The sequence below is a fragment of the Prionailurus viverrinus genome, chromosome A1 (assembly GCF_022837055.1).
Source record: "Prionailurus viverrinus isolate Anna chromosome A1, UM_Priviv_1.0, whole genome shotgun sequence".
Classification (NCBI taxonomy): Eukaryota; Metazoa; Chordata; class Mammalia; order Carnivora; family Felidae; genus Prionailurus; species Prionailurus viverrinus.
Window position 1 is genome coordinate 106,210,328 of NC_062561.1, and position 24,559 is coordinate 106,234,886.

General features: G+C 36.9%; 1 protein-coding gene across 1 annotated transcript in view; it reads left to right on the forward strand.

Annotated features, from left to right (window-relative positions):
* SLC12A2 (solute carrier family 12 member 2) overlaps positions 1-24,559 on the forward strand; it is a 107,668-nt gene that overhangs the window by 63,366 nt on the left and 19,743 nt on the right. The window contains exons 12-18 of the mRNA XM_047849887.1: positions 261-384; positions 1,471-1,572; positions 2,971-3,126; positions 4,407-4,506; positions 15,525-15,636; positions 17,699-17,839; positions 22,799-22,905. Coding sequence (XP_047705843.1) covers positions 261-384; positions 1,471-1,572; positions 2,971-3,126; positions 4,407-4,506; positions 15,525-15,636; positions 17,699-17,839; positions 22,799-22,905 — 842 coding nt within the window. The remainder of the gene's footprint in view (positions 1-260; positions 385-1,470; positions 1,573-2,970; positions 3,127-4,406; positions 4,507-15,524; positions 15,637-17,698; positions 17,840-22,798; positions 22,906-24,559) is intronic.

Genomic DNA, 24,559 nt, shown 5'->3' on the forward strand with positions numbered 1-24,559 from the left:
GTGGTATTCTCTACCACCTACCTTTTGATACTTGAAATGTTTGGTCTCCTTTATCATTTGTTAGGTAAAGCAGTGTGACACAGTGGGAAGAAAGAGGATCAAAAAGTAGAAATCTTGTGTTCTAATCCTGTGTCTGAAATTTTACAGTATCAGACGTTTATACAGTATTACACAGTATTATACACTTACACATATTATAACTGTAAGGAAGTCTGTCTAATTTCATTATATTTCCTCTAATATTTGCCTTTCTTCACTAGGCTCTATGTAAGGACAACATCTACCCAGCTTTCCAGATGTTTGCTAAAGGTTATGGGAAAAATAATGAACCTCTTCGTGGCTACATCTTAACATTCTTAATTGCCCTTGGATTCATCTTAATTGGTTAGTCATACAAATGATGTGCTAATACAGATTTTGTAACATTTATAGTGTGAACTCTAAACATTGAATTATTAAATTATGAAGAAAACCTTAATTTACCTAGTAAACTAAGTTTTTTTTGTGATTAAATGAAAGTGTACGTAGAAAATACTATAAATTATAGTGCTCAGTACATACCTGCGAAAATTATTACCATCACTAAGTCTCCATTAGAGGGAACTCCTAGGTTCTTGTCCCTGAAACAAATAAAATGACAGCGTACGAGAAAGGATTTTAGTGCCCTCCTGAAGATAGAGCCTCCCCTGAGCTACTTTTGGGCACTTTTACCTCTGATCACAAGTGAGTTAAATGAGTCTTCCACTGCTGAAGATGATAGTGGACTTTTATTAAAAGTCTGAATTAGACCAGAAAGTATGGAAACTCTCATGTAATGCTGCTAGGTATCTCTTCGGTATGGCTACTTTGGAGAATAAATCACTAATGTTTTGTAAAGGTTCTCACAGTCCAGCACTTCTTTTTAGTAGTCTATATATATTCTAAAGAAACTTGCATGTATATCCAAAGAACCATATCCAAAGATGTTTTTAGTGTCATTATTTATAATAGAAAAGGAAAGCAACTTGAATACCTACTAACAGAAGAATGAAACTGCAGACTATTATCGAAGAGTAAAAATAATGAATACGCTTTATCTCCACATATCAGTATGAATGAGTCTCAAATATAATAAATGTAACCAAATTGCAAAATGATAAATATGGTATTTGTCTGACTTTTAAAATAACCAAAACAGTACTGCATAAAACTTGTGGACTATATATGTGTTTAGTAAAACTATATAATGTCACTGGAAAAATAGGGCAACTTTGGAAGAATGAGGTGGAAAGGGTTCAACTATGGACCCAAGGGTCGATGTCTGAAAGTATATGAAGTACATGTGGCAAAATATATGTACTCATTAAATCTGAAGTGTGGATATAGGGGTATATCTGTCTATCATCTAAAGGCTTAAAATAATTTCATGTTTTAAAGAGTTAAAAAATGTGTATAGTGTGTCCTTAAACACACCTCATGTGTCTTTTGCAGCTGAACTGAATGTTATCGCTCCAATTATCTCTAACTTCTTCCTTGCATCGTATGCTTTGATCAATTTTTCGGTGTTCCATGCCTCACTTGCAAAATCTCCAGGTGATCTTACATTTTCTTAAAGTTCTGTGAATGCATTAATGTCTTTGATTTTAGAGAAAATAATAAAACTTCAACACATTTTAAAAGATGGTGTTGTGAGTGATTAACCCATTAATGCTCAGTCCACCTTTACTCTAGAGTCAAGTGAGTCTTCAAAGATCTCTTTGTCATGAAGTTTACTGATAGTTTACTGTTTCTTAGAACCATTTAAGATAGCATTGATCTCCAATTCTGACTAATACTATGAAAGAATTATTTTCTCCCTGTTTTTATTATTTATGTAACTGCTTTCCATTTAAGTTCTAAGAACATGGTTATGATAAAGCTAACATGCCCAGAAAAATATTTTTAACACAGTAAGTTCTGTGGAGTTCTGTTTTAAATGGTCTCTGGGAACTGAAAAACTGCCCCATATGCTTTCATTGAGGACTTTTTATTATAAAACATAACAACAGCTGGACATCAGGGAAAGAATGAAGGAACAAAGGCAATTTTCCTTCTAAGGGTCTCAAATTATCTCAGAATAGGGAAGATAAAGTATGGAAGTTGGGACACACACATCTTAGCTTCAGTCTTTCCTTTAAGAATATAAATTTTAGAGATGGGTATGTGTGGTTGTAAAAGGATAACAAGGGATGCTTATATTGGACTGTTCTTTGTCTTTACTGTATTAATATCAGTATCTTAGTTGTGTTATTGTATGATTTTGCAAGGTGTTATCATTGCGGGAATCTTAGGTAAAAAGTCCCCAGAATTTCTCTGGATTCTTTCTCACAACTTTGTGGGAATCTGCAATAATTTCACAATTAAAAGTTTAATTTAAGAAAAGAATATGAAATTTATTGAAATGATTTTTAAATAATATTTTCGGCTATGGAATGAAAATTTGAAAACATGGTCTTGAGCATTTTTTTTATAGTGAACTTAATTTATAAATACTTCATCAAATGGGAAGATAAGTTTCTACACCCAACTGTTAATTTTTCTAGCAAGTAGATGAATTAAGTTTTCCAGAAAATTTTGTTTGAACGCTTTTGTATATGCATTAGAATATGCATATGTTTCATGGTAAAATCCAAAACATAAAGCCACACTTGTAAAGACTCAACTTGAAACTTCCTCTCAATCTTTTGTAGTTTTTTTTGTATTCACTAAGATAGGTTAATGCATAGAATAAAGTAGAATTATATACATGTGCTTTCTTCATGGCCTTCAAAAATTGTGAAAGTTCATTGTGCTCAGTAATGCTCCATGAATCTACTTTTATATGTTAGCCTTATACTGAATATTTAAAGCAACCACAAAGAAAGTTATTTTGTGCACACATATGTTCCATTGTCTAAAGCAGATAAGGTATTTCACTGACTTTTATGTATCTGTTTTGTTTGTAATTGTTAGGATGGCGTCCTGCATTCAAATACTACAACATGTGGATATCACTTATTGGAGCTATTCTTTGCTGCATAGTGATGTTTGTCATTAACTGGTGGGCTGCATTGTTAACATATGTCATAGTCCTTGGGCTGTATATTTATGTGACCTACAAAAAACCAGGTTAGTACTCTTTTATTATTGTTTCAAGCCACAAGACACTTCGAAATTCTTTGTTACTTTTCCTGTCTAAGCTTCATCTTCTGTGTACTTGAAAGGTGCTTTGTGTAAAACCTAAAATACTTCTCATTTCCAGATATATGTAGTCTTAGTGAAATAATTACCACAAGACTTTTTATTCTCTGTAATTTCATACTTGCCCGTAAATTTAACTAATCCTACTTACAGAAAAATGACACATTTGTATTACTAACATTTGGGTGACCCTCAATGTATTTTAAAATTTTCCTTGGAAGGATTAGACTTCGTAAATAGCTCTTGTAATAGCTGTTAGGCTAATAAGCATACGTGTTAGTACTGTGGTCTTAGCACCTGTTGGAGTAAATTGCACGGAATGGACGGTATATTAGAAAGATGTGGTATCTTTCCGTTAGTTCACCATATAGCAGGGAACATTTGACAAACATGTTCTAACTGGTGTTAAAGATTTCCCAGAACGTGTCGTGTTGGTAACTCTTGGGTGTATCTGTACATAAGATAATGATCCTTAGGTGTATTGGGATTGGTCCAGTGTAGTGTGGTAACTGTAACACTGAGGGAGGAGCCAGTGAGAAAAGTTTGACAAGTTTTAGCCCCATTCAACTAAGTTAGGAAGAAATGCAAGAGTAGCTGCAGTGTTGTCATCTGAAACTGTGAAGAAGCGTTTTGCAATCCAGATATGATGCAGGGAGGTTTTGGATTAGAGTGCTGGCTTTAGAAATGAAATGGACAAAGAAGGTAATGTTTTAGCCATCTTAGAAACAATTATTTCTCTAAAATAACAAATTTCTAAAGTCCTATTTGGTGTCCAGGCTGTTTACTCAATGCAGAGTGTGAAATTTTCCTGTTCCAATAACAAACTATTAAGTTCTATGAATGGTAATTTCAGTTTTGAAATCTTTCCATCAGAGATGAGCCTCTTTCCCATTAGTCCTCTGGCTATATAAACAATAATCTTAAAATTATTTGTGGAACTTTGTTGAGTTGCATGCACAGCGTGTCTCTAGCCCCATCACCTTAGTCTTTTCTGAACTGTACTTGTTCTTTAAATGCAGTTCCAGTTCAGATTAGTATTATCACAGTGTCATGCCATGCACCTGAACTCTTGAGCATTGTCAGTACATTGGTTTATTTTAGCATTTGTTTTTTTAAACAGAGCATCGTTTACTTCCCTGTGCCTCAAACTGGTTCTTGATCGTTGGTTAATACTGGTGTGTTGCTGTGTGTACCCTGTCTTCCCACAGACGTGAACTGGGGATCCTCTACACAAGCTCTGACTTACCTAAATGCTCTGCAGCATTCGATTCGTCTTTCAGGGGTGGAAGACCACGTGAAAAACTTCAGGTAAGCGGTAAGGTGACATAGAAGCATCTGTGTTAGGTGCCACTCACTTCTTGACTTACTGTTCGGTAACATTTTCATCTGCTGATATTTCTTGCGAAGTTTCCTAAAAGCACAGAATATTCATTTTTGTTTTGGCTGGACTTTGGATGGGCCTTGTGTTCAAAAACCAGGGTAGTAAGATTTTTTGGTTATCAAAAGTTGACAAAGAGGTGAATTGTCTGATTTACAAAAATGTTGCAAAACTAAAAGTGTCAGAAGTCTCTCATTTGAAGGCTTTTAAATGGTAGCTGTCATAAAGTGAATAGTTTCTTCCCCTTGTGGCCAGCGAAGTTCAGTAACCACTGTACAACTACAAAGTATGAGCTTCTTAGGGATTTTTGACATACCCTATTTTGTAATTATACTAAAGCACTAACTATTTTCATGTTAGTTGCTTTTTTCTCTCATCATTGACTTCTGGAATCCAGTTTTGATGATAAAGAATCAATGTCTTAAAGAACATTTGTACTGTTTTACTCAATAAGTGACTTTGTATTTTATAGTAGTGTATTAATCATCAATTTAAAAACTATTCCTTAAAAAATAAAAATAAAAACTATTCCTTAATTCAGCCTGCTTCTAACAATTGATGGAATTCAGTTATTAAAGTGCTACTGATACATATCCCTCTAAATCAAGAAATCTCATTATTTCCCTATGTGGATTCTTAGAAATTATAGATTTTGCATTTTCTGGAAAGTAGGCTTGCCATTTTTTTAAAAATTGATCTAAATAGTCTTTCTCATACTGTTCAGTTAAGCCTGGCTGTAAGCAGTTGACTTTGTGTATTCATGAGTAATCACATCTCAGTGGCTTCTGAATAATGAAGAGATGTGTTCCATGCCTGTCATTAACCAAAAGGGGAAATACTGTTGAAAGAAATCCTAAGGAGTGAATGAGTGACAGAAAAGAATTGCTCTACCAGTTTTCTCCCAGTAAGAAAAGTCTTTATGTATTCTTGTTACTTTTTGGATCCTGCCCCCATCTCTTTTTTTCTAGAATGAAAAGTTTCCAGAGACCACAGATGTTCAGCTTTGGAGTAGAGAGAAATTGGGAAAAGAAAAAGCAATGAGAGCCCTGGGCGGAAAACTTTAATTTTAGTGCATTTTGAATAGTTGATGCCAAGTATGGCTGAAAATAGAAATCCTCCCTTTGTGTAAAAAATTGTATTACGGAACTGAGAGTATGACCAAGACTCAGAGTGAATTTGCCATCAATGAATACCTTTTGCTTTGCTTTGTTATACTAATGGGAACATTGAAAAGATGTATTTTATTCCAGTATGGCTTCTTAAATCTTTATCAGAATTACCCATGAACATAGTTGAGAGAAACAGAAGAAAATCATGAAAATCCATAGTTGCCTGACTTTTCATGTCCCTGTTTGTGTCATACCACAGGCAACCTCTTTCAACTCTTAGCTGATTGATTTAGTAATTACTTGATATTCCCCAACATTAGAGTTGTCTTGCTGTACTTTTTGATTTTTAATTTAACTTTAATTAAATTTAATTGACGTCCTTCACCCACATGTGCCCACCACACACATGCACTCTTCCCTTTGTCCCATCCTCACAATATATTTTTATGTCATTATTTTGATTAGGTTTTTATATTTTTATGACTTTTTAAAATGATTCATAGCTGAGCCACGTGGTAATTATGACTCCTTTTTCTTTCCTTGTACAGCTTTCTTGTTTTCTCTGGAACCAATTTTTTTCCTTTTCTTTTCTTATTTAATTTTATACATATTACTGTCTCAGCCTTCACCAAACTTAGCTAAAGATGTGTTTTTCTCCACCTTGTAGTTTCTGTTTCTTGAAGTGTCTTTCTCTCTGTTTCCTGTCTTTTAGCTTGGGTGCTTAGATTTAGCCTTGTGTGAAGTAACTGTGGTCCTTGGCCAGGGAAATTCTGCATTGGTGCTTGGAGCTTGTCATTGAAGCCCTTAATGGAGATGAATGTGGCTTTGCTGGTTCTTTGAGGAATTTAAGTCATCTTGAAGATTGTTTTTTTTACAATTAGATTTCACAGAAAGGAATCTTTTAATTTTTTGCTTGTTGATGACAGTCGTGGCTACTGAGTTCTGAGAGTCAAGTGGGAGAGGACATTGAAGGTCTCAGGATTCAGTATGTAAATGTTTTCTCCATTCCTCCCCTGATTAAAGTAGCTGCTTCTGCTCTCAGTTGTTGCTAGTGTGTCACAGACCAAAAATGTTTTCATTAAAGTATAGTTGACATATAATATTAAATTAGTTTTAGGGATGCCTGGCTGCCTCAGTTGTTAGAGCATGCAGCTCTCGATCTCGGGGTCATTCATCAGTTCAAGCCCTGTGTTGGGTGTAGAGCTTACTTAAAATAAATAAAATTTAAAACTTACTTAAATTCTAAAGTTATAGGTAGACTACATAGTGATTTAACAATTATGCACATTATGAAATGCTTGTCATGATAAGTATATTACAGTATTTTTGACTATTCCCAGTGATACACTTTTCATCCCCAAGACTTGAAACTGCAAGTTTTATACCTCTTAATCTCCTTAACCCATTTTGCTCATCCCCCCAATCCCCTCCACTTTGGTGGCCATCAGTTTGTTTATATTTATGAGTCTGTTTTTCTTTTTGTTGTTGTTGTATTGATTTCTTCTCTATATTTGTGAGTCTTTTCATCTCTTTCTTGTTTGTTTTCTCTTTTGGTTTTTAGACTCCACATGTAAGTGAAATCATGTGGTATTTGTCTTTCCCTGTCTGGCTTAACTCCCTTAGTATAATATCTTCTAGGTTCATTCATGTTGTCACAATGGCAAGATTTCATTATTTTTTACGGCCAAGTAATATTCTGTTGTATATATACCATGTATTCTTTATTTATTCATCTGTCACTGGACACTTAGGTTGCCTCCATATCTTGACTCATGTAAAACACCAGTGCGTGAGGGGTGCCTTTTCTCCACATCCTCACCAACACTTACTTCTTGTCTTTTTGGTAAGTGCCATTCTGAGTGTTATGAATTGATACCTCATTGTGGTTTTGAGCCCCTTTTTAGCAAATAAGCCTTAGCCTGGCAGGATTGGGGAAGGACACAGAAATGTATTCATGATGGTAATGAAGATGATTTGGTTCTTTCTAGTTGTTTCTTATGCAAAGTTGCAACCAGTGCTTCTTACTTCAGTTTCTTTAATACATGGTTCGTGCCACTTCCAGAGGCACCCACTGCCTCTAACTTGTAGGCACTGGTGATTTTTAGGTGTCAAATCAGGTAGCTTCACAGCTTTCTCTTAGGCTTTAGGATTTAGCCTCTTCCTAATATGGGGCCTATCTTTTGTTGTTTTTTCCCTCTCCTTTCTAGCTTTCAGTATCTCCGTACTACTGTGTTTTCTCCTGTTCCTTTTTTTTTTTTTCCTTAAAAATCCCTTTATACAATGGACTGTTTTGAGGAAGGAATTAAAAAAAGGTAGATGTTTGCCCTCTGTCATTGTTACTCAGTCTCATCCCTAATATATTTTGTATTCTGCTTTTTTGATGCTTTTATGATAAAACTATACTGAAGTAAGCCTTTGTGGTATATTTACCATGTAGTGAAGATAGGGGCTACCAGTTCTTGAACTGCAACTCTAGATTATGTTAGAGTGTAGGTTAAACTACAGTTAAGGAAAGTTGGTAAATAGAGCGGTTACATAAGACAAGCATCCATATTACATGCTGGTCCAGAGGCAGATGGATGGTTCATGGCAGGCAGATTTGCTGCACTTGGTCACTCAGGTCCCACATTCTTTGTATCTTGTCAGTCTGCTGTTTCCTAGGAGGTGTTTTTGTCCATGTGGTCAGAGTCATCAGCACATCCATGGTGTGGCTTACAGGAAAGGGAAACAAAGTATGGAGGGCAGCCAGCTTCCTTATATGGGCTGTAAGCCACTCACAGGGTCAGTGGTAAGCTACCAGGAAGGATAGGAATTGTGTAATTTCTAGCTGAGGAGCTTTTTAACCTGCTAAAGCTCAGATAGACTGAACTATTAGCAATCTGGGCCGTACAGGCTGATTTCTTGTTTGATCACTCCAACGCCCTTCTCCCAGACAGAATTGGTTTTTTCAGATAGCTTGCTAAAATTCTGAATACGTTAGTTATTTTGGTTTGCTTTGGTTTTTGTAGTCTTTATTCAAGTCCTCATGCTTACTTTATGAAGTTAGGAACTACCCTACCAATTTAGTGATTATGTCAGAAATTTTAGTCTATTTCCTTTTTCTTAACGTTTGTTTTAATCATAAATTCTTGTTTTAAAGAATCTTTGCTAATGTTTGAACTTATAAAATGGATACTTAAATATTTTTACATTAAATAACGTTGATTTCCATTTCTTTTCAGTTAAAATAGAATTAAGAATATATGAAAGTCATGCCACTGTTTTGTGTTTACAAGGGCAGTTGAATTTAAGTTTGATTTCCACCATAATTTAGAATCAAAACTTTTACTTCAAATAGAAACCTTCAAATCAACCATAGATGATTTTACTGATACAACAGCCGTCATTAAAAGTAAGCTAGATTAGATAGGGCTGATATTACGAAGTAGAAATCATTATGATAGGATAACGCTAAGATGGAAAATGACCTGTTTTGTACATGAAAGGAAGGCCAAGCTCTTAGGAAGTTTTGGAACTCTGTGAAAGAACTGGGATATTTATTACCTTTACAAGTAAAAAATTGTTACATATATATATATTTTTTTTTCTTAAGGACTGATTTATTTTCTTTTTTAGATGATTTTTTTAATGTGAAATTTATTGTCAAATTGGTTTCCATACAACACCCAGTGCTCATCCCAAAAGGTGCCCTCCTCAATACCCATTACCCACCCTCCCCTCCTTCCCACCCCCCATCCACCCTCAGTTTGTTCTCAATTTTTAAGAGTCTCTTATGCTTTGGCTATCTCTCCCTCTCTAACCTCTTTTTTTTTTCTTCCCCTCCCCCATGGTCTTCTGTTAAGTTTCTCAGGATTCACATAGGAGTGAAAGCATATGGAATCTGTCCTTCTCTGTATGATTTATTTCACTTGGCGTAACACTCTCCAGTTCCATCCACCTTGCTACTTAGTATTCCATTGTGTATATAAACCACAATTTCTTTATCCATTCGTCAGTTGATAGACATTTAGGCTCTTTCCATAGTTTAGCTATTGTTGAGAGTGCTGCTATAAACATTGGGGTACAAGTGCCCCTATGCATCATTACTCCTATATCCCATGGGTAAATTCCTAGCAGTGCTACTGCTGGGTCATAGGGTAGGTCTATTTTTAATTTTCTGAGGAACCTCCACACTGTTTTCCAGAGTGGCTGCACCAGTTTGCATTCCCACCACCAATGCAAGAGGGTTCCTGTTTCTCCACATCCTCTCCAGCATCTATAGTCTCCTGATTTGTTCATTTTGGTGACCCTGACTGGCGTGAGGTGATATCTCAGTGTGGTTTTGATTTGTATTTCCCTGATGAGGAGCGACGTTAAGCATCTTTTCACATACCTGTTGGCCATCTGGATGTCTTCTTCAGAGGAGTGTCTATTCCTGTTTACTGCCCATTTCTTCACTGGATTATTTGTCTTTCGGGTGTGGAGTTTGGTGAGCTTTTTGTAGATTTTGGATACTAGCCCTTTGTCCGATATGTCATTTGCAAAATATCTTTTCCCATTCTGTTGGTTGCCTTTTAGTTTTGTTGGTTGTTTCCTTTGCAGTGCAAAAGCTTTTTATCTTCATAAGGTCCCAGTAGTTCATTTTTGCTTTTAATTCCCTTGCCTTGGGGATGTGTCAAGTAAGAAATTGTTGCGGCTAAGGTCAGAGAGGTCTTTTCCTGCTTTATTCTCTAGGATTTTGATGGTTTCCCATCTCACATTCAGGTCCTTTATCCATTTTGAGTTTGTTTTTGTGAATGGTGTAAGAAAGTGGTCTAGTTTCATCCTTCTTCATGTTGCTGTCCAGTTCTCCCAGCACCATTTGTTAGAGACTGTCTTTTTTCCATTGGATATTCTTTCCTGCTTTGTCAAAGATGAGTTGGCCATATGTTTGTGGGTCTAGTTCTGGGGTTTCTATTCTATTCCATTGGTCTATGTGTCTGTTTTTAGGCCAATACCATGCTGTCTTGATGATTATTACAGCTTTATAGTAGAGACTAAAGTCTGCGATTGTGATGCCTCCCTTGGTCTTCTTCTTCAAAATTACTTTGGCTATTCGGGGCCTTTTGTGGTTCCATACAAATTTTAGGATTGCTTCTTCTAGCTTTGAGAAGAATGCTGATTCCATTTTGATTGGGATTGCATTGAACGTGTAGATAGCTTTGGGTACTATTGACATTTTAACAGTATTTATTCTTCCAATCCATGAGCACGGAATGTTTTTCCATTTCGTTATATGTTCTTCAATTTCCTTCATAAGCTTTCTATAGTTTTCAGCATACAGATCATTGACATCTTTGGTTAGGTTTATTCCTAGGTATTTTATGCTTCTTGGTGTAATTGTGAATGAGATCAGTTTCTTTATTTGTCTTTCTGTTGCTTCATTATTAGTGTATAAGAGTGCAACTGATTTCTGTACATTGATTTTCTATCCTGCGACTTTGCTGAATTCATGTATCAGTTCTAGCAGACTTTTGGTGGAGTCTGTCAGATTTACAATGTATAATATCATGTCATCTACAAAAAGTGAAAGCTTGACTTCATCTTTGCCAATTTTGATGCCTTTGATTTCCTTTTGTTGTCTGATTGCTGAGGCTAGAACTTCCAACACTATGCTAAACAACAGCGGTGAGAGTGGACATCCCTGTCGTGTTCTTGATCTCAGGGAGAAAGCTCTTAGTTTTTCCCCATTGAGGATGATATTAGCTGTGGACTTTTCATAAATGGCTTTTATGATGTTTAAGTATGTTCCTTCTATCCTGACTTTCTCGAGGCTTTTTATTAAGAAAGGATGCTGAATTTTGTCAAATGCTTTTTCTGCATCGATTGACAGGATCATATGGTTCTTACCTTTTCTTTCATTAATGTGATGTATCACGTTGATTGATTTGTGAATGTTGAACCAGCCCTGCAGCCCAGGAATGAATCCCACTTGATCATGGTGAATAATTCTTTTTATATGCTGTTGAATTCGATTTGCTGGTATCTTATTGAGAATGTTTGCATCGATATTCATCAGGGATATTGGCCTGTAGTTCTCTTTTGTTACTGGGTCTCTGTCTGGTTTAGGAATCAAAGTAATGCTGGCTTCATAGAATGAGTCTGGAAGTTTTCCTTCCCTTTATATTTTTTGGAATAGCTTGAGAAGGATAGGTAGTATCCCTGCTTAAAATGTCTGATAGACTTCCCCAGGGAAGCCATCTGGTCCTGGACTCTTATTTGTTGGGAGATTTTTGATAACTGATCCAATTTCTCCACTGGTTATGGGTCTGTTCAAGCTTTCTATTTCTTCCTGTTTGAGTTTTGGAAGTGTGTGGGTGTTTAGGAATTTGTCCATTTCTTCCAGGTTGTCCAGTTTGTTGGCATATAATTTTTTATAGTATTCCCTGATAATTGCTTGTATTTCTGAGGGATTGATTGTAATAATTCCATTTTCATTCATAATTTTATCTACTTAGGTCCTCTCCCTTTTCTTTTTGAGAAGCCTGGCTAGAGGTTTATCAATTTTATTTATTTTTTCAAAAAACCACCTCTTGGTTTCATTGATCTGCTCTACAGTTTTGTTTTGTTTTTTTAGATTCTATATTGTTTATTTCTGCTCTGATCTTTATTATTTCTCTTCTTCTGCCGGGTTTGGGGTGTCTTTGCTGTTCTGCTTCTATTTCCTTTAGGTGTGTTGTTAGATTTTTTATTTGGGATTTTTCTTGTTTCTGGACATAGGCCTGGATTGCAGTGTATTTTCCTCTCAGGACTGCCTTTGCTGCATCCCAAAGCATTTGGATTGTTGTATTTTCATTTTCGTTTGTTTCCATATATTTTTAAATTTCTTCTCTAACTGCCTGGTTGATCCATTTACTCTTTCGTAGGGTGTTCTTTAACCTCCATGCTTTTGGAGGTTTTCCAGACTTTTTCCTATGATTGATTTCAAGCTTCATAGCATTGTGGTCTGAAAGTATGCATGGTATGATCTCAATTCTTGTATACTTATGAAGGGCTGTTTTGTGACCCAGTATGTGATCTCTCTTGGAGAATCTTCCATGTGCACTTGAGAAGAAAGTATATTCTGTTGCTTTGAGATGCAGAGTTCTAAATATATCTGTCAAGTCCATCTGATCCAATGTATCAATCAGAGCCCTTGTTTCTTTATTGATCTTGTGTCTAGATGTTGTACCCATTGCTGTAAGTGGGGCATTAAAGTCCCCTGCAGTGACCATATTCTTATCAATAAGGTTGCTTATGTTTGTGATTAATTGTTTTATATATTTGGGGGCTCCCATATTCAGCACATAGACATTTATAATTGTTAGCTCTTCCTGATGAATAGACCCTGTAATTATTATATAATGCCCTTCTTCATTTCTTGTTACAGCCTTTAATTTAAAGTCTAGTTTGTCTGATATAAGTATGTCTACTCCAGCTTTCTTTTGACTTCCAGTAGCATGATAGATAGTTATCCGTCCCCTCACTTTCAATCTGAAGGTGTCTTCAGGTCTAAAATGAGTCTCTTGTAGAGAGTAAATAGATGGGTCTTGTTTTTTTATCCATTCTGATACCCTATGTCTTTTGGTTGGAGCGTTTAGTCCATTTACATTCAGTGTTATTATTGAAAGATACGGGTTTAGAGTCATTGTGATGTCTGTAGGTTTCATGCTTGTAGTGATGTCTCTGGTAGTCTGTCTCACAGGATCCCCCTTAGGATCTCTTGTAGGGCTCGTTTAGTGGTGATGACTTCCTTCAGTTTTTGTTTGTTTGGGAAGATCTTTATCTCTCCTTCTATTCTAAATGACAGACTTGCTGGATAAAGGATTCTCGGCTGCATATGTTTTCTGTTCATCACATTGAAGATTTCCTGCCATTCTTTTCTGGCCTGCAAAGTTTCAGTAGATAGATCCGTCACTAGTCTTATCCGTCTCCCTTTATATGGTAGAGCATGATTATCCCTAGCTGCTTTCAGAATATTCTCTTTTTCCTTGTATTTTGCCGGTTTCACTATGATATGTCATGCAGAAAATTGATTCAAGTTACGTCTGAAGGGAGTTCTCTGTGCCTCTTGGATTTCAGTGCCTATTTCCTTCCCCAGATCCGGGAAGTTCTCAGCTATGATTTCTTCAAGTACACCTTCAGCACCTTTCTCTGTCTCTTCCTCCTCTGGAATCCCAATTATGCGTATATTACTGTGTTTTATCGCATCACTTCTCTAATTCTCCCCTTATACTCCTGGATTTTTTATCTTTTTCTCAGCTTCCTCTTTTTCCATAATTTTATCTTCTAATTCACCTATTCTCTCCTCTGCTCTTCAATCTGAACTGTGGTCACCTCCATTTTATTTTGCAGCTCATTTATAGCATTTTTTAGCTCCTCCTGACTGTTTCTTAGTCCCTTGATCTCTCTAGGAATAGATTCTTTGCTGTCCTCTATACTTTTTTCAAGCCCAGCGATTAATTTTATGACTATTATTTTAAATTCATTTTCTGTTATATTGTTTAAATTGTTTTTGATCAGTTTGTTAGCTGTCGCTACTTCCTGGACTTTCTTTTGAGGAGAATTCTTCTGTTTCGTCATTTTGGATAGTCCCTGGAGTGGCGCGGAACTGTCGGGCTCTTCCCCTGTACTGTCTGGAGTAACATGTGTTGGTGGGCGGGGCCGCAGTCAGACCTGATGTCTGCCCCCAGCCCGCCGCTGGGGCCACAGTCAGACTGGTGTGTACCTTATCTCCCCCTGTCCCAGGGGCAGAACTCACTGTGGAGTGGTGTGGCCCCTGTCTGGGCTACTCGCACACTGCCAGGCTTGTGGTGCTGCTTTGATGAGATCTGGCGTATTAGTCTGGGTGGATCTGCAAGATGCATGGGGGCGGGAGGGACAGACTCAGTTGGCTTTGCCTTCGGTGGTCTGCTGCGGGAGGGGCCCTGCAGCACCGGGAGGGAGGCAGACCCATCGGAGGGGTGGATCCACAGAAGCACAGCATTGGGTGTTTGCGTGGTGAAGCAAGTTCCCTGATGGGAACTGTTTCCCTTTGGGATTTTGGCTAGGGGATGGGCGAGGGAGTTGGTGCTTCCCAGCTCCTTTGTTTCCCGCTGAGCTGAGCTCTGTCCTCTGGGGCTCAACAACTCTCCCTCCTGTTGTCCTCTTCTAGCCCTCTCTCTCTCGGAGCAGAGCTGTTGACTTATAACATTCCCGATATTAAGTTCCACTGGCTGTCAGAACTCACTCTGTCTGGCCCCTCCACTTTTGCAAGCCAGACTTGGGGGCTCTGCTTTGCCGGGCGGGCTGCACCCCCGCCGCCCGGCTCCCTCCCACCAGTCCGTGTAGCGCACACCACCTCTCTGCCCTTCCTACCCTCTTCCATGGGCCTCTTGTCTATGCTTGGCTCCGGAGAATCCATTCTACTAGTTTTCTGGCGGTTTTCTGCGTTATTTAGGCCAATGTGGGTGGAATCTAAGTGATCAGCAGGACGCGGTGAGCCCAGCGTCCTCCTACGCGGCCATCTTCCTCTGATTCCTGTTATGGATATTTTAATTACCATGGTCATTTCTTCCTGTAATACCTACCAGAATTTTGATGTGTAATGTTACCAAGTGATGTGTAATCATTTGGCATGATACTTGTTCCAAGAAGTTTTTGTTCATGCATTTCTCATGTACCGAGAAACCCTGCTTGAAAGTCATCTTCTGTTGAGAATCCTGTGGCCTGTGTCTTGAGAACAATTACATAAAGGAGAAATTCTAGTGTAATAATACATTCTTAGAGAAGCAGTGTAAAACCTTTGCATGTTATCAAAATCTAAACTCTAATATTGTTTTATTTTTTTAATCTTAAATTAGGCCACAGTGTCTTGTTATGACAGGTGCTCCAAACTCACGCCCAGCTTTACTTCATCTTGTTCATGATTTCACAAAAAATGTTGGGTTGATGATCTGTAGTCATGTACATATGGTAAGTGTTCGCTTTGTTTTCTATATTAAAACATCCTTTACTCTGTGTATGTAATTTGTAATTCATGGGACTTTTTAGATGTGAAATAATTTGACAAAATAAGTCTGTTGAGTTTCTTTAGACATTTTGTAATTAGTTATTTTCTTCAAAATATTTTTGCCTCAAAACTGTCTCAGAACCTGACTTTAGCAAAGATTTGAGAATTTTGATTGTTTTTTTTTCTTATTTATTATGAGATTTTAGGAAACTATATTTCTGTTACAGAAGGTTTTGGGTAAGAAAAGTAGGTTCTTGGTAACTAAGGAGCCTAAGTGAAATACGTGTATTTTCTTTTTTTTTTTTTAATGTTTATTTTATTTTTGAGACAGAGACAGAGACAGAGCATGAACAGGGGAGGGTCAGAGAGAGAAGGAGACACAGAATCTGATGCAGGCTCTAGGCTCTGAGCTGTCAGCACAGAGCCAGACGCAGGGCTCGAACTCACAGATCGTGAGATCATGACCTGAGCCGAAGTTGGAAGCTCAACTGACTGAGCCACCCAGGCACCCTGAAATACGTGTGTTTTCTTACTGACATTTTTCATAATGTTTTGAGAATAGTGGGAACATGTACTACCAGGAAAAAAAATTTGGAAGAGGTAGACAAATCTTGGTAAATATCTAGTATCCAATATGTAAGAAGGGCAGAGTGAATGCTGAATTTCCAAGTTGAAACAGTGTTAATTTTAATTGCCTATTCTTTTTTGTTTTAACCATGAGTAATACCATTTTAAAATTACTGTTAAAATTTTCATCCAAAAGTAGTTTTTATGATTTTGGCATCTTGATTGTTAGACAATGGATCACCTGTTCTGTGTGAGAAATTTGGAGCATTTGTCAGATTAGCTTTTCTTCCAAACTGTTTTGTTCATCTTGGTAGAAATTTGGGTTCGACACCCCATGTCTCAGCCTGTGCTACATTTGCTCCTCTGCTTATATGGTAGCAAGGTCAAAGCCATGTCTGGGGGAGAACATTAAGACACCGACCCCACTTGGGACCTGTGGAGGTTTTCAGTTTGTCTCCAAGTTGAACATTTCAAGTTGGGGTTTGACCACAGGAAATTACAAATGGGGCAGTATTCATTAACTTTTTCCTCTGTAAAACAAATTGTATTTTTCCTATACTTTTTCATGTACAATGAGGGTGTACTCTTAAACCTACTTTTAGATTGTTGCTTTATACATTTGCATATAACACATTTTATGTGTTGCTTGCGAGAACCAAAATAGAATTGCAAGTTGAAGTCTCATTTCCTTAATTCTCTTACTTCACCATTTAACTAACAGAAATATGAAGAAAAAAATGCATTTATATTTTACAGCAAACTTCTGTTTTCAGTGATATTTTCAGGTTACTGAGAATTAATAACTCAAACATTGGGGACAAAGGGAAAACAAGCTGAGAAACTTAATGTAGAAAAACACAAGGCTCGGGTGCCTGAGTGGCTCAGTAAGGAAGCATCTGAGTCTTGATTTCAGCCCAGGTCATGATCTCATGGTTTTCGAGTTTGAGTCCCACATCGGGTTCTGTGCTGACAAGCAGAGCCTGCTTGGGATTCTTTCTCTCTCTCCCTCTCTCTGCCCATCCCCTGCCCACTCATGTTCTTTCTCTCAAAAATAAAAAGAAATAGAACATTAAACCAAACAAATAGAAAAGCAGAAGGCTCTTATTTTTCTCCATGTAATCTCTTCTCCATCTTTAGTAATTTCTCATTTTTCTCATTTACTTAGTATTGAAACCTTCTTATTTTTTCAGTGTGCATTTCTTCCTCTTTGCTTTTCCCTTTTAGTGGCACCCCCCCATCCCTCCCATGCCTTCACTTTTGCAACGCAGACCCGTACTGTCATTATCTTCGGTACTGGAAAGGATTCACTGACAGGAAAATGCAATGTTGTTGTCCTCCTCTTCTCCCCGTCCCCCAGGTGCAGGCAGCTTGTTCAGGCCGAAGTAACAGGGTGATTTTTATAAATGTGGAGTAGATGATCTTTCAGTTAATGATATTATTAATATTTTTCTCCAAAAGGGCCCTCGAAGACAAGCCATGAAAGAGATGTCCATTGATCAAGCCAAATATCAGCGGTGGCTTATCAAGAACAAGATGAAGGCTTTTTATGCTCCAGTCCATGCAGATGACTTGAGAGAAGGTGCACAGTATTTGATGCAGGTAAATTTGTCCTGCCTTTCAAATAACAGAATTCAAGTTCTTTGTAACCTTTGAAAAAGCTTTTACATTCTAGGTTTCATTCTTCATATCAATAAAAATGGTAAATCTTTTAACATATTTTTATTACTAAGATTTGTGTAATTGGAGAGCGTAAGGAATGAAGGAAATAATGTGCCCTTGGCAGCCCGGGGAAAACCTATTTGGAAATTATCCTAGCCTATTTCCCTAAGATGTTTCCCTTTCACTTTCTGCTGTACCTCATTGGGGTTAGTTTGTAAGTATGAATTAATGGCAGTCCTTATTTAATTCTTTAAAAATTCTTGTTCCTTACTGTATTTCTCACTATTTATTTACTAAACTTAGATGTCACTTTCAGTTTTGTGTATGACACACTGGTCAGAATTTGGGATTTGGAGTCGGTCCTAGATTGACATGTTAGCACTACCACTTCCTTATTATGAATTTTTACTGAGAAAGTTCCTCAACTTCTCTGAAGCTCAGTTTCCTCAATTAGCCCTGAAGTTTATGGGAAGAAATAAATGGGTTGGGATCATGTTGGCCATCTTTTTTTTATAGGAACCCCTTTCTTCAAAAGAAACATTAACCAGAAGCCCATTCATTGTGTTGATTGAAGAGCTGCTCTGTTAAAGCAGAGGTGGGAGGCTCAGCATGCTGTCACCTGCACATTCTGTTTAGATATTTTATAAAACTTGACAAGCACAGGATTAAGAATATTTTAGGCGAGCCTCAGGAATAATAAGGGGTGGTAGCGGGCTTACTTTGGTAGATATAAAGTCTCATCGTAAACTTTAGTAATTAACACATAGTGGTATTGAATTAGTGATAATAAGGTTAATGGAATAAAACAGAGGGGAGAAATAGAGCCCCTCATATAGAGAATTTAATATATATGGAAGTAGAATTAAAAGGATGAGCTAGGGCAGTTGGTGATTCGTGTGAAAAAATAATAGATCTTTACAAAGAATACACAAAAACCATTTCTAGAGGGATTAAGGACTAAATGTGAAAGGCAAAGTTTTTTTTTTTTTCAACGTTTATTTATTTTTGGGACAGAGAGAGACAGAGCATGAACGGGGGAGGGGCAGAGAGAGAGGGAGACACAGAATCAGAAACAGGCTCCAGGCTCTGAGCCATCAGCCCAGAGCCTGACGCAGGGCTCGAACTCACGGACCGCGAGATCGTGACCTGGCTGAAGTCGGATGCTTAACCGACTGCGCCACCTAGGTGCCCCCAAAGTTTTTAACTATTAGAAGAAAAATGTAGAATAATTTTATGAATTTGAGCTAGGGAAGGATTTTTATTTCAGTGACACACAAAAAAGTTGAACTCTGAAGTTCAGTCTGCCATTTCCAAGTGTTAGGAGCCGTATGAACAGTTGGAAATCTTTGAACTGCCATAGTAACATAGATGGCACAGTCACTTGGGTCAGCAACCTGGCAGTGTCCTCTACTTTCAAAGTGTTCGTATCCTCGGACATTCCGTTCTTACGTGTGTTCCTTAGAGAAACTTTTACACGTGTAGGGAAGACTATATGAAATTGCATAGCAGCATTATTTGTATTCGTGAAAAAGAAATGGAAGTAACTTCAACAGCCATCAGCCACAAATTGAAAGATCGTGGTATAAACATGCAGTGGAATTCTACATAGTGATAAAAGGGAATTAGTTATACGTAGCAATAGGAATAAACTTTGAACACAGAAAGTGCTAAGGAAAAATAGCAAGGTAAAAAGACAAGAACAATATGGAGATGATATAAAATTTTAAATATACGTAAATTAAACATGTATATGTATGTATGTATGCCTAAATGATGAAGTGGTGAAAATACAAAGAGGGCGTGACGAGGATACATAGGGTGTTTGAAGTGTGTTTGTAATGTTTTTTCTTAAGCTGGGTGATACGTACATGATTATTTAATGTATTTGCTTTTCTATGTAAAGTATTTAAATATTTCAAGTAAAGTTCTGCTTCTGGTCATAAGGTTGTTTCTAGTGGGTAAATCTTGCTTTTGTGCGATTTGTAGGAACATTTCTAGAACCACTTTATGTATTTAAGAAGCGTTAGGAAGGAAAATACTTCCTTAGAGCAGTGGTTCCTGAACTTGAGCGTACGTCAGAGTCATGTAGTGGGCTTGTTAAAACACACTGCTGCGTCCCACCTTTGGGATGACTCAGTGGGTCCTTGGGTGAGCCGGGAGAGTTTGCATTTCTATAACTGCTCCTGGTACAGTGCGGACACTACAGTTTGAGAACCTCTGCCCTTAAGGGTTTCTGTGGTAAAAATGACACTGTTGACGAGTGTTAGGATCCATTGTCCTCCTCACTCTTCTTTCCGCTAACATGTTCACCCCAGTGGGTCTAGACCGTTTGAGCAGTGTGGGGATAAAGGTAGGATGCATAGCGCATGGTAGTATTTTGAGACTGGCCTATAAACTGGTGGATGCAAGTATTTCACTAAGATGCCCAAGAAGTTGCCTTGATTATAGTGGCAGAGCTGTCTGAGTAACTGTGTAAAACAAACTTACAAATAGGAGAATTATCTCTGCAGAATTAATCACTGACTTCTTAGTGTAAATTGTCACTGACAGTATTTCTTTCTTTTGTACCTTCTGGAAACCTGTTAACATCCAGTGGCAAAAGCCTGTATGTCTTATTAGAGGTTTATAATCTTTGTCAAAAACCGCTTTTGAACATGTTTACTCTACCTTACTTATGCTCTCTCTCCTCGTTTCTCTCTCATTTATCTAGTTACTGATTATAAGCATTCATGTATCATCGAATTAGCATTTAAGTATCCAGGCTCCACAATAAATCTCAAGATTCACGATTTTAAAAAAGAGGCATTCTTCTCCAGTAGCACTGCTAGCTTCCTTGTGTATTTGTATCTTTCTGTTTTCTTTTTTAATGGCAGGAGCCACTTAATTGTCAGTCAATTTTAAACCTTCATTTCAAAGAGCAAAAACTTACTGTCCTTAGTGAAAATTCAGATTACAGATTATGTTATGGGGGCCCTTTAAATCAAGTGGGTCTCATTCACAGTCTCACTCTAGACATAACTTTACCTTTTCTCCTGCACAAAAATAGCCCAGAATTATACTCTTTAATACATGCTGAATGTTTGTGACCTTTCCTCTTCATCAGCCACTTTTTGAGGTAGACGGTAAGTTCTTTTAAGTTCTTCTGAAATAAGTAGATCAAAATAATCTAATTCTTATACCAATAAGAATATTAGAAATATAAATTATGTACAAATTATGTCTTATAGCCACATCTACAAGAAATATTGTGCCATAAGATATTAACTAATGATAATTTAAAGCAATCACTAATTTGGGGGCACCTGGGTAGCTCAATCGGGTAAGCATCCAACTTTGGCTTAGGTCCTGATCTCGCGGTTCGTGAGTTTGGACCCCGCATAGGGCTCTGTGCTGACAGCTCGGAGCCTGGAGCCGGCTTCAGATTCTGTGTCTCCTGCTCTCTCTGCCCCTCCTCCGCTTGCACTCTGTCTCTCTCTTTGAAAATAAACAAACATTAAAAAAAAATAAAAGCTATCCCTAATGGTTGAACATTTTAACCATCCAGGACATGGAGCCAAAACTCTACAAGTATTGTTTTCAGTAATTTTTAAAGTAATACAGATCTCACAGCAGTATTTAACTACATTTCAATAGGTAACCATAATGACTGGAAATATTTTTGCTTAATAGTGAAAGACAGAAATAAAAAGCCATTGTGTACCATTGTGGAAATAGTTGTTTCTGCTGCAGTAAAAATGGTTGTGATGATGCAAAGGAAAATATAATAACAAACTAAAACACATTTCTTGTCAGCAAATTCTGGTGAAAGATGCATAGAAAACATTGCTGAAGATCCAAAGAAACAACACAATGGGAATATTTGAAACTAAAGACGTTTGTAATAAGCTTCAGAGGATTGTATTTTGCCAAATCAGTTTCAATTATGGAATTCCATGAAAAACTGATTTGATGAACCATTAAAGAAATCTGTTTTCCAGAGAAGACATATTTTCAGTAATAAATTGTTCTTTAAAACACAGGATGTTTTATGGAAACTGAAAGCATTACTTCTGACTGAATAACTACTTTGATTAGAATTTACAAAGGATTTAGGGATGAGTGATACATTTCAAATTTCTTTGCTCAGTCATTCAAGGAAAAGTTATTGAAATAATGAAGTTGAAACAAATGGACAGAGTGCCGCAGGGTGTTATTGTTAATTTTATAAAAATAAAACCTTTTAATTATTATGTTGTGACAAAAGTTTGTGATGAAAAAGAGAATAAAAATGACATTATTTTGTATCATCAGTAAGTTACTGGTTATCTTGTAGCCACGTTCTTTAAAAAGCTCTAAAACTCAAAGATGTTTCTTGCTGTGCTTTTACCAAAAAAAAAAAAAAAAACAAAAAAAAAAAAAACAGAAAAGTCTGTGTGGTTAGTGACTATCTTGGTACCTAATAGATAGTTTTAAAAAAAAATGATTATCTTTTAGCTATGAAGGTAAAGAGTTGTTTTTAATATCTAGTGGGATAGATATTCTTTCTTTTTTGAAAGAAATTTGTGCATGGAGAGAACGTTTTGAGAAAGATTTTAAGTTTTATATGGTTAGGATATTGCTAACTATCCCAAATCGTATGGACAGTGTCTGGCACATGATCACATAATGTATACTTGGATTAATTTAATCTTGAAATTAAGATTTAATTGTTAATCTTTCAATAGATTAATCTTTAAAGATTAAAATTAATCTTTAAATTTATTTTGAGAGAGAGCACATATGTACACTTTCAAATAAATATTAAAAGAATAAAAATAAAAAAATAAATGTTTATAGCCCGTCTATTTGGAGGATTTGATCCTTTATAAAATATTTTGCTGAATAGTATATATTGAAAGTTGTGTTTTTCCTTTGTTTTAGGCTGCTGGTCTTGGGCGTATGAAACCAAACACACTTGTCCTTGGATTTAAGAAAGATTGGTTGCAAGCAGATATGAGAGATGTGGATATGTACATAAACATATTTCAGTAAGTATCCCTTTAATCCAGGAACTTGGTTCAGAAAATGAAAACTTGCACTGGTTTTCAAAGTCTGCAGTGGTTTGTGAAGCCTGTTTTCTTAATACCCTCTCTTCTCGTAGAAGCCTAAGAATGAAAAGAATCACATGCGGTTATCTGGGTTGTCACTTGATGAACTATTCACAAAATGTTTTGATTGATGTTTCTGTCTCTCTTAATACATTTGAACATTCACACACGTGTGCAAATGAGCACACGACATATATACTCTAGCTTCTCATTCAAGTTAGGAAGAGTTGGGGTATCCTTACAGCTGTTGCTGAGCAGATTTCCCGAATGTCAGACCTCTCACCTTGTGTTCTGTCATTATAGTATCTGGTGCTGAGGAGGGCATTTCATCATTGATATCACCCTTCAGATGGTTAGGTTTATTCTCTCACACTGATTTACATGTTATTACTTTATTTATGCATTAGGTGATTTGCGTTTTTTTTTTAATAAACTTTTTTTTAATGTTCATTTTTAAGAGAGAGAGTGAGACAATGGGGGAGGGGCAGGGAGAAAGGGAGACACCTACTCCGAAGGAGGCTTAGCACAGAGCCCAATGCAGGGCTCGAACTCTCCAACTGTGAGATCATGACCTGAGCCGAAGTTGGACGCTTAATGGACTGAGCCAGCCAGGCGCCCCAGTCATTTACATTTTTTAAGTGTACTTACATGCTTTGATTTTCAACCTGTTTGTGAAGTGTAGATTTTGAGTCTATAATTCACTTCTTGGTGTAATTTAAATGAATGATATTTATCAGACAGCTTGTGTTGGTTTAACATTACTTCATCTTCCCTTGTATGGATTGTCTGGTGCATTCTTTTTATTTTTTTGTTACTTTGTCTTTCTGACTTGAGCTGGTTTATGTTATAGTTGATTTTTATGAATGTATCTGTTTAATCCACCACAAATGCTTGTTGGAACTAAGTGAGTTATTTAATAAAAAGAATAAAACTTGTTTTTGGCAATTTTCTTCTTAATTTTGAAATACTTCCTTTTCCTAGTATTCTGGGTTTGCTTAACAGGTCCCTTTATCTCATTTGTACTGTTTTATAGAGGATAAGGATTCCCTTTCACACTACCATTGTGTGTTTTTTTTTTTAATTTTCTTTAAATGTTATTTCTTTTTGAGAAAAAGAGAGAGAGAGTACAAGTGGAGGAGGGTCAGAAAGGGAGAAACAAAATCCAAAGCAGGCTCCAGGCTTCAAGATGTCAGTACAGAGCCTGACATGAGGCTTGAACTCAAGAGACGTGAGATTGTGACCTGAGCCAAAGTCGGATGCTTAACCGACTGAGCCACCCAGGCGCCGCTACCATTATATTTTTAAGTTTTTTTATTTTAATTCCAATGGTAACATTTAGTGTTACATTAGTTTCAGGTGTATAATATTGTGATACAACAATTCTCTGCAATACTCAGTGCCCATCATGATAAGTGTACTCTTAATCCCCATCACCTATTTTTTTCCATCCCTCCACCAACTCCCCTCTGTTCTCCATACTTAGGAGTCCATCACACCACCATTCTTTTTTTTGTTTTTTGTTTTTTGGGTTTTTTTTTTTTTTTTAAGTAATCTCTACACCCAACATGGGGCTCGAACTCACAACCATAAGATC